The sequence below is a fragment of the Python bivittatus genome, unplaced genomic scaffold (assembly GCF_059951505.1).
Source record: "Python bivittatus isolate LINGU-HERP-01145 unplaced genomic scaffold, Pbiv_v1 ctg000700_np1212, whole genome shotgun sequence".
NCBI lineage: Eukaryota > Metazoa > Chordata > Lepidosauria > Squamata > Pythonidae > Python > Python bivittatus.
This window is the reverse complement of record NW_028277098.1, coordinates 58,634,865-58,644,426: the sequence shown is the minus strand read 5'-3', so window position 1 is coordinate 58,644,426 and position 9,562 is coordinate 58,634,865. Positions and strand designations below refer to the sequence as shown.

The 9,562-nt window shown below is 39.4% G+C and overlaps 1 protein-coding gene across 2 annotated transcripts; it reads left to right on the top strand.

Annotated features, from left to right (window-relative positions):
• Positions 1-245: 245 nt before the first annotated feature.
• LOC103065415 (triggering receptor expressed on myeloid cells 2-like) lies at positions 246-6,303 on the top strand. Of its 2 annotated transcripts, none has more exons than XM_025171411.2 (4): positions 246-358; positions 1,755-2,099; positions 2,562-2,616; positions 4,600-6,303. In XM_025171411.2, the coding sequence occupies exons 1-4, from the start codon at positions 316-318 to the stop codon at positions 4,787-4,789; spliced, it is 633 nt and encodes a 210-aa protein (XP_025027179.1). In that variant the 5' UTR covers positions 246-315; the 3' UTR covers positions 4,790-6,303. The 2 variants fall into 2 exon arrangements, with proteins under 2 accessions (XP_025027179.1, XP_007435664.1); XM_007435602.4 differs by having other exon boundaries at positions 247-358; positions 1,758-2,099.
• The last annotated feature ends 3,259 nt before the right edge of the window (positions 6,304-9,562 follow it).

The window sequence follows — 9,562 nt, the reverse complement described above, 5'->3', positions numbered from 1 at the left end:
ATACAAGTTTAGAGATTAATCAGGGAACCTCCAGGGTTGGGCATGAACATCTGCAGCCGGCAGTCAACACTGAAGACACCCTGACTCCCCAGCCATCATGTTTTCTTTGCCTGATAGAGCAGTCCCTCACCACTGCTAATGGTCACATTTTCTGCAAATGCTAGACTTTTTTTGGTGCCGCATTGCTTAATCCACAACAGGGAGCAACGTAACTTCCTCTTCTACTTCTTTGGATCTAATAAAGCAAAATAGTTGTCTTATACAAGTTGGTCTTTTCTGTTGTAATTGAGCACCCTCTTGATTTGCCAGGGAGACATGAAGAAACTTATGTATTTCATTTTCCCAGTCTTCTTGTCAGGTAGGAAATTGCCTTTCTGTATTGGTTGGAGATGTGGTTAACTGGCTATACGTTATTGTCCAGTGTATAGTATGAACTGGAGTGGCTGTCTGCTCATGACACTTTTTAGACTGTTTTTTAAAAAAATCATACTATGTCTCAACTCAGTAAGAGCAATGCTAAGTGACCAACAAGTCTCCTCCAGCTGGACAGACTTAAAATTAAGATTTTTATAATTTTGAGTACAAACTGTTATGCTGTGGAAAAATGGTTCAGATGTGAATTATGTAAGGGCAGAGTAGAAGAAATTACTTTCAATGCTTTTTTCTACATATTAATATTAAACTGATGCTGCAAAATGGACCTGTGCTCAGTTGGGCACAGAGCTAATATCCCTATGTGATCATGATAGATTCTTTGGAGCTCAACTCAGGCCATGTTTATCCTTTATTGTCTATGGCATCAAGTGATTATTTGAATGTATGGATATGCCAATTAATCATTGCAATAATACCTTTGCTATCAGCTAATATCAAGCCAAACAGAACTCTATTATACCAGAGGACCAAGGAAAACATTCTAGATGCAGAGACCTGGGTAAAAGTCAGGGTATTATCAGATTCATATATCTCACCCTACTTCCCCCCATAGACTCACACACACACACACACACAAGGGTTTTTACCCTGGCTATTTTCTTCTACTGGGCTTCCATGACCACAGTAAACACCTGCCAGGTGGAAGATAGTTGGGAAGAATGTCAAGGGGGAAAAAAATGGGTCTAGGGAAAATTGAATTCCTTCTCTCCTGCTCTCCCCAAATCCCATTACTTACTTTACATTAATTCAATACAATTGATCCTGAGATTAAATCTGCTGTGCCTTTATTTATGAACCAACCTGTACAGTCTCCTTTGAAGGCTCCTTACCATTTGTTAGAAGTTAATGGTATTCTTTCATCTTCCTCCAATAGAAGATAGTGTCTTTCAATCCTTTTCATTTCAACTTTGGTCAAAGCTTGTTCTCCTTCATGGAACGGATATTCTAGAAGGATAGCCATTTTAGTCTGTTGCAACATAATCAAAAAGTTTTTTTCTGCAACATTAGAGACTTAAAATTTATTTTGCCATCAGATTTCATGGACCACATCTGACTTTGTCAGATGCATAGAGTATTGTTGGGAGAAAGAAGTATATCCAAAAGGAGGGAAGAAAGGAGGGCTAGTAAAAGGGGAGATCAGAAAGAAGTTCAATGTAGCAAGTGTTGACAGTGAAAAACAAAAAACTAGAACACATGACTGTTCTAAATGTATGGCTCTATATGAGCCTGTGGATGGTGTGGTTCCAGCCTTGCAGCCCAATTGCCCCTCCATGCAAAAATAGAAGATTGGAACCAACCATTCTCTCTTTCTTTTCAAGAAGTGTCTACAGCTGAGAAAGTTACAGTGGTTTATGGTGTTGAAGGGGAGCCCATTTCCATCAATTGCTCCTACAGTCCTCAGAAGAACAAGTGGAGAGAGAAAAGTTGGTGTAAGCACATCAGTGAGGCAGACTGCCAGCATATTGTCAGTGCCCGACGTTTCTGGTTGCCCTTCCTCAAGCGAAAGAATGGCACCACTGCCATTGCTGACAATATCCAGGAAGGGGTCCTCACAGTAACCATCAACCCACTCCAGAAACAGGATGCTGGTTGGTATCAGTGTAAGACAAACTTCTTGGGGATCATGAACACCCTGCAGAAGGTCAAGGTGAATGTTCTGACAAGTAAGTCTTTAGTCTTAAACCTGTTCTGTGCCACCTTCAAAATAATCAGATTTGCAGATACAATACTCTGATTCCATTTAAGATCTTAACCTTAAGATTGCAGATACAATACTCTGATTCCATTTAAGATCTTAACCTTAAGATTAAAATACAAAGATATGAATGAAAAGAGGAAGAAAAAACTAGAGTGTCTGGTAAGCAGGAAAGAAAAGAATGGAGTGTGAGTTTGTGAGTGTGTACATGTATGTGTTTATGTTTCTGGATGGAGGAGATGTGAGAGGTGAAGGGGAGGCCAAGTGCGAGGTGAGGAGAGTGGGGCCTGGGGGATTTCTTCTCCCCTTTCAGTTGAGCTGTACCCACTATTTAGAACAATTAATCTTGCTCGATGATCTATTTATTATTACATTATTATTACTGACTTAATTATGTTGAACAACTAAATTGCTGCATTTTTTCCACCAGACATAGAGGACCCTAACATACAAGAGACACCCAGAGTACTTCACAGCATCTCCAGGTAAAGCTGGAGTTTACTTTTTTTTATTCTGCACCAGAGTGCACAATTCCACATTAATAGGCTTGGATTAAAGGAAGGAGGGATTTAACTGAATGTCAGAAAGAACCTCACAGTGGTCTGATTTGCATTACAGTGGGTCAGAGTAGCACAGAAAGTGGGGCTCTTGCTTTGTCATAGGTTCTGAAGCAGAGGCTAGATGATGCCTTTTCTTCAGTCTCTTCTCTGAAGCTATTTTTCTCCCAGTGGGAATTAGTTCCTGCCGTGAAGCCCTATCTGGAAGAAAGAGAGCTTCTAAAAATATTGTGGTGTGTGTATGGATTGCATGGGGCAATTTGTTTTTTTGCCCCCACTGCTCCACATTGTTGGAAATTGTCAGCAGGGGTATCGGCAATGGAGGTCAAAAAAGTCAGGATGGTGGCCATGATTACACACTCAAAACCGGGTCCCCTTTTTACTTAAGTTGTGCATACAACCCACATTAAAAGGAGCATGGCTTTGACTGCACAGTCAGGCTGCCATCCTGATTTTTTCCTCTTTCTGAGGCCACATTTGATTGACAGAAGTCCAATGATGACTTCCTGGTCTGATGTCATCCTGTCTCATCTGGCCCTCAGAGCTGGATGTTTCCAAGCCCTACAGTAAGATTTTCAGCAATTTGTTTGCCCTGATGGTGGAATCCAAATTCTTGACAGGGAAGGGACTTTTTTATTCCAGCCAGAAGTAATGTTAAAGAAAACTTGATAGGACAGATTTTTGGTACACAACCGTCAAGGAAGGAGAAAGCACCTCATTACTCTAGAGCAGTGTTTATCAACCTTGGCAACTTTAAGATGTGTGGACTCCCAGAATTCCCCACTCAGCATGGGGACAAATGTAAAACAAACGCAGAGATGCATGTCTCCAAAATATAGATGATACCACATTCTGTAGCTTTGAGTATTCTTAGCACTAACTGTATGTAAATTCTGAAATATATTAGGATGGGGCCAGGAGCATCTGCAAAAGGGTCAAAAAAGTCAGGTAGCAGTTCTGACTGCATGATCAGAGCCCCACCCCTTTTTTACGTGCAATAAGGAGTGAGGCTTCAATTGTATGGTGATAGCCACCATCTTGACTTTTGGACACCCCACCCCACAGATGCCCTGCAGAGAATGAGAATTAATCATTGAAGGAATTTACAAGTAATCTCCCCTTTGATAGAGCAGAAATCTCCACTCAACCAGGTAGGAGGTCAGCTAGCGAGCCTCATAACTCTGAATGGAAGCCAGTAGTGTTTGGTCAAATGAGACAAACATTATTCTTCACAACTTAGCTTTGTGGAGCTATCTTAGCACATGGGAGGTGCAATAGCTAAATTTAAAACCAGGCTGTCCTGCACATTCTGAACTCAACCCAACCCAACCCACATTGCCACTTTCTACATTTCTGATTAATGTGGAATTAGAAATTCCAGATGGAGAAAAGAAAATGTTGCAGAACTATTGTTATTATTAATATTAATATTTTAAATATATATGCCGCCCAATTCCAAACTACTCGGGGCAAATACAAATAAAAATGTTAAAAATAAGAAAAAAATACAATATAGACAAAAATGAAGAGTGAAGATGGCAAAGATGACAAAAAGACAGACAGGAATGCAAGGTAACAAGCCCTCATAGTCCACTCACTCTTGCCAACTACTACTCCCAGATTCCCTAGAAAGCATTGCTTAAAGATTTTGAAAGATGCTGTGAATTGTAGTTTGGTAACATCTGGTGCTACAAGTTTCTTTTCTGATCAGGAAGGGTTCACCAGGACTTCCGTTTCTGAGGTCTATCTGGATAACCTAGAAACTGAACCTAGGCTTTCTTCTTGGGAAGCAAGTGCTCTGTGACTGAGCTACAGCCTTCACCAAACAATTTCCAAAGTCCCCTCTTTAAAATAAATGTTGTCATACTACATTGCCTAATTCACATATATTGTATTTATGTTTTCTCAAAGCTCCCCTTCAAATGCTGGAGTCAACCTCACCTTCCTGGTGGCTGGCTTTCTTGGGTTCAAACTACTGGTTGCTATTATCATCTTAATTGTTGCCAGAAGCAAGAAGAACAGAACTACTGGGAATGAGAGCAGAGGAGAAAATGAGCATTTTCAGCTCCCAATCATTGCTGGTGACAGCATAAGGACATAAAAAGCTCTGCAGAATCAAACCAAACCTTATCTAGTCTAATAGCCAACCAGAGGCTTTTAGAAATCCCACAGGTTATTACATGAAACCAATAACATTCTCTTAATGTTATCTATTTCTGATCTAGAGGCAATATATAGCATTCATAACTCATTATATCCTTGTCTTCTGCTAAATTTGCCTAATACCAGTTAAAGCCACCTTGTGGTATGAGTTCCATCACCTACATCCGTGCAATGCGAAGTAGTACTCTGAATATGAGAAATTGAAAGCCAGCTATAGCAGAGAGGTTTGTTCTTCAAGATACCTTATGTAGAAAAGTAACAGAGCATGGATAGCTTTATACGCTTCCTATGTCTTGCACATCACAATATATTCATTTTGTATGCAAAGCTGAAAATTATGTGAGAAGAAGAGCTTGGACACGCATGTTGACTCCTGCAGAGCAAGGGTTTCTTGAGTTCCACTGCCAAGAAGTGCTACCTAGTCATCCTGTAGAGCTAAACAATTTCCACATTTCCAGTAACATCTCAGAATTCTAGAGCCCATTTTCAGTTACTCTGGAAAACTGATCACCCTGAAAAGAATGAAAGATCTCAGGCTTATGCACTGCTTTGCAAATGACTGCCTGCATTGTGCCTCCTCGAGTGAGCACTTATTTTGCTTGTGTTTAGAGCCAACTCCAACTCAAGTGCACTGTTTCTCCTAGGAATCTCAGAAAGTTTTCAGAAATTGAGAACTTATTGATTCCTATTGCCATCTTAATTATTGTCAGAAGCAAGAAGAATCGAACAGATGCTGAGAACTTGTTTCAGAAGCTCTTGTCGTTCTAGACAAAACTTCTGTGCCATTTTTAATGCAGACCCTGAAGCAATGAGTCAGGACTTTAAAATCATGCAACCAACTGCAGATCACGAGTTCTTCAAATGACTCATTGGCGGGTGTTACTTTTGGAAACTGAACTTTTCCTTTTTCAGTCTTGTTTCTAAAACTCAATGGTAAAAACTACTGTTTTAAAGGCAGTTTCAGTATACTAAAATATTTTGCTGCTTTTAAAATAACTCATATAACAGTTATGGCCATTGGCTTTACGTGTCCCTCTGCCTCATTTCATTTTATTACTTTTCCACCTGTTCCTGCTTCCAGCATAACAGGAAACAACTGGCATGAATGAATTTGATAGAAGGAGAAGAACAAGTAAGAATTCATAGATCAGTCCCTGTGAGTGAAGTCAGAAGACAGGATGAGAAAGAGTCCAATACAGGGACTTTTGGAGTTAGTTCCCCTTGCAAAGCCAAATTTGGCCATCAAGGCAAACTGCCTCACCACTGAGAAACTGAAATGAATGGTCCTTGTATTCTGTTAACCATACCATATCTTGGTGAGCAAACTACACAGTGTAAGAATAAATATAGCCTTTCTCTTTCTCTCCACTCTTTCTATCATAACAGAGGCATGGCATAGAAAAATAAGAGGTTGTAACAAAATGTACTGTATATATCAGCAAGAATTCAGTAGAAAAGAATAAATATGAAATTTCCATTCTGATCTCTGAATCATCCTTTTCTGGGTATACAGCATAAGGTTATCTCCTATTCAGAAGCAGTCTGTGATCCACAAAAATGTAAGTGATAATTAATTTAAGAATATGTTTCTTTTAAGGTGCCACAGGAATTATTTTTGCTTCAGTAACAAAATGTCATTGCTTGAGCAGGTAGAGAATCCAAATAGCACTATTTTTCTATGTTTAAAAAATTGCCCCAAAAGTAAATTCCCTTTTTTGAGAGAGATTGAGAGAGAGAGAGAGAGAGAGAGAGAATGGAGGAGGACATCCTATCACTTTGCTGACATAGATGTTCATTGCTTGCCAGGCCCCTCTTTCATATAATTTTGTAGGAAGGCACAAAGATGTGGATGTCAGGACAGAAAATGCTCCTTTTGGGCGGAATGTGCATGTGAGTCCCTGTCCTTTGGCCTTTGTTTTGGGATTCAGTAGTCTGACATCCCAGCATACCCCCTGCCTCTCTGTGAGCTTCTGAACGTGGGCTGCAAACTGCACCTGGTGAGATCAGTGTGGAGAAAATGTCTCATTTATATTGTTTACAAAAAAATTAAAAGATAAAAAAGAAGAATTTACACAAGTGTTTTTCACTCACAGACAATATAAATAATTACACACTGTATACTATACAATTATTTAATTTAAATTTAAGTAAACTAACTTAAAACAAACAGAAACATTAAAATGTAAGATTAAATATATAAAGTAATATATAAGCAGATCTAATGTCTAATGGAACATTCTGCAAAGACCCAGCTCTCTGGAGAAGGCTGTAATGCTGGGAAAGGTGGAAGGAAAGAGAAGAAGAGGATGACCAGCAGCAAGTTAGATGGACTCAGTTACAGTGGCAATGGGGGCACCATTGGAAGACCTGAAAGAACAAGTTAAGGATAAATCATCTTGGAGAAAATCTATCTATGTGGTTGTTAGGAGATGAAAATGACCCCCTGACAGAGTCATCACCACACTATCAGTGAGATAGATTGCATGGCAAGACTTGTGCTGGAGGAAGGGGAAAACATTATTATAAAATTGGTACAGCTAAAGATTTTAAGCTGCTTCCACATGGATTGGGGATGAGACAAAGGCAACAACATGTGGACATGATCTTTGAAGATGGTTGGCAGGGAATCTTCATGCTGCAGTTAGCAAGACATGAGGATAAGCCCTGTCTTGTGCATTGAATTGTCTTTCTCTTCCTATCACATTACTCTTACACCTTAATTATTAGCTCCTGTAACTGGAGCTATTAAAGTCTTAGGAATTTCATCACAAATAAATAAAGGTGACAGCTCTAGAAAAGAACATCAGGCAACTATTAGAAAACCATTAGAAAATCTATCTATCATCAGAGATTAGGGTGACTCCAATCCTGTTGGCCTTTTGTAAGGCCGTGAAGACCTGGTTATGTGCCCAGGCCTGGGGCCCTGAGTGTATTAAGGGCCCTGTTTCTTGGCTATATTAACATATATGGCAATAGTTTTACTCAGTGACCATATATATATATACAACCTTCCTTCCTTCCTTGATCTGAGAGCAAGCCTCCAGGTGTGCTATCTGGGGGAGATAGGCGGCATATACATTTAATAAATAAATAAATAAAAATATATTTATTTGTATTATTTTAATTGTTTTAGGTTTTTATGATTGTACAACGCCCAGAGTCACTTGTTGAGATGGACAGCTATAGAAATGAAATAAATAAATCTATCATATCATACTTTTAATTTATGCTTTTAATTTAATTTAATTTAAATATAATTTAATGCTTTTAATTCATGGATTGTGTCAGACACATGCAATATAAGTGAAGCAATGGTGTATACTCATAGTTAAATTACATGGGGCCCAAGGGGCACACATATATGCAAAGGCTGTGTGTGATTAATCCATATCATAGTTGAATAAGGTCTCAGAACTAGGGTTGTCAGCTCTTAGCAATAGAATAGGCAGTCTGGGTTCCTCTCTGTCTTCTTGCTCGTGCTGTCTGCATCCTTCCTTTCTTCCTTGATCTGAGAGCAAGCCTCCGGGTGTGCCACAGCAGGTCCACAAAGGAGGAAGAGACACTTCTTCCTTTTATTCCAACCAGTCTAGCTTAAAGCAGAAATTCTGAGATCTCACTAAAAGATTATGCATTTCAAATTATCCATTTCAGTAACTGTAGTTTGAAAGATGATTGCTGACAGCTTCTGGTTCATGTATTAGCTATGTGTATTCACCCCCATTTACCTTGCAATCCTAATCCTCCTTATTCACAAGTAAGTGCCATTATGTTCAGTGAGGCTTACTCCTAGGAAAATGTGGGCGGCATTCACTATTGTCTTTAAAAGTTTACATCCTAAAGCTAACTTATTGGACTGCAACTTCCATCATGCTGGCCCCCAATAATCAGCAGCTAGAAATGGCTGTTCCAGGAAACCTGTAGAGGGTGATGATCTCTGTAGAAGACTCACTCTATCAGCCCATATTTTAATAAGGAGTCCTCCAAAAGCCAACTTTGGGTGGTGATTTATTAGGGGCCAATAACTCACCCTAGAACAAAATGTCCCTGGTAGGTAGGGGAGGTTATTGTGACTGTGTGGTATGAACCCTTCCACTGAACTGGCTGCTAAGGAACTGTTGAGGGGGATATAATTAACTGAAGCTTCTGGGAGTCCAATCTCATTTCCAGTGTCCAAGGCCAGTTTCCTGGTTGCACAATAGGCTTGCTATAAAAATAAGACGTCCAACTTTCTTCCCTTGGTTGTGGTTTATGCTTCCCCTGCTGTCTGAAGTATCATTGCTAATTTATGACTCATATCCATTGGCAGCACAGGAACAAAACCAACTTCATTTCCTCTGATAAGGTTAAAAATTGACTACTGAGTCTTTTTTTCTCCTGATACAGCAAAATAACAGAAGGAAAATCATCTGGATAATGTGTGTTAAAGATTGTTATAAATGCCAAGGCTGGATTCTGATCTGGCCTTATAATAGCCAAAAAAGTGTTTTTGTTGCCTGTCTAATGGTCACTTCACCCACATCATATATGTGCACATACATCCACAATCACTGACATTAATTTTTGGATATCAAAAATATCCACTATTTATTCTTAATGAGCTGACTTCATAATGTAGTGAAGTGATAGGAGAAAGCACTTCCAACAAACAGCACACTCTCAAACATTGCAAACCTTTACGGTGGCCTCCCTGTAATATTTTTGAGTGCAGAAG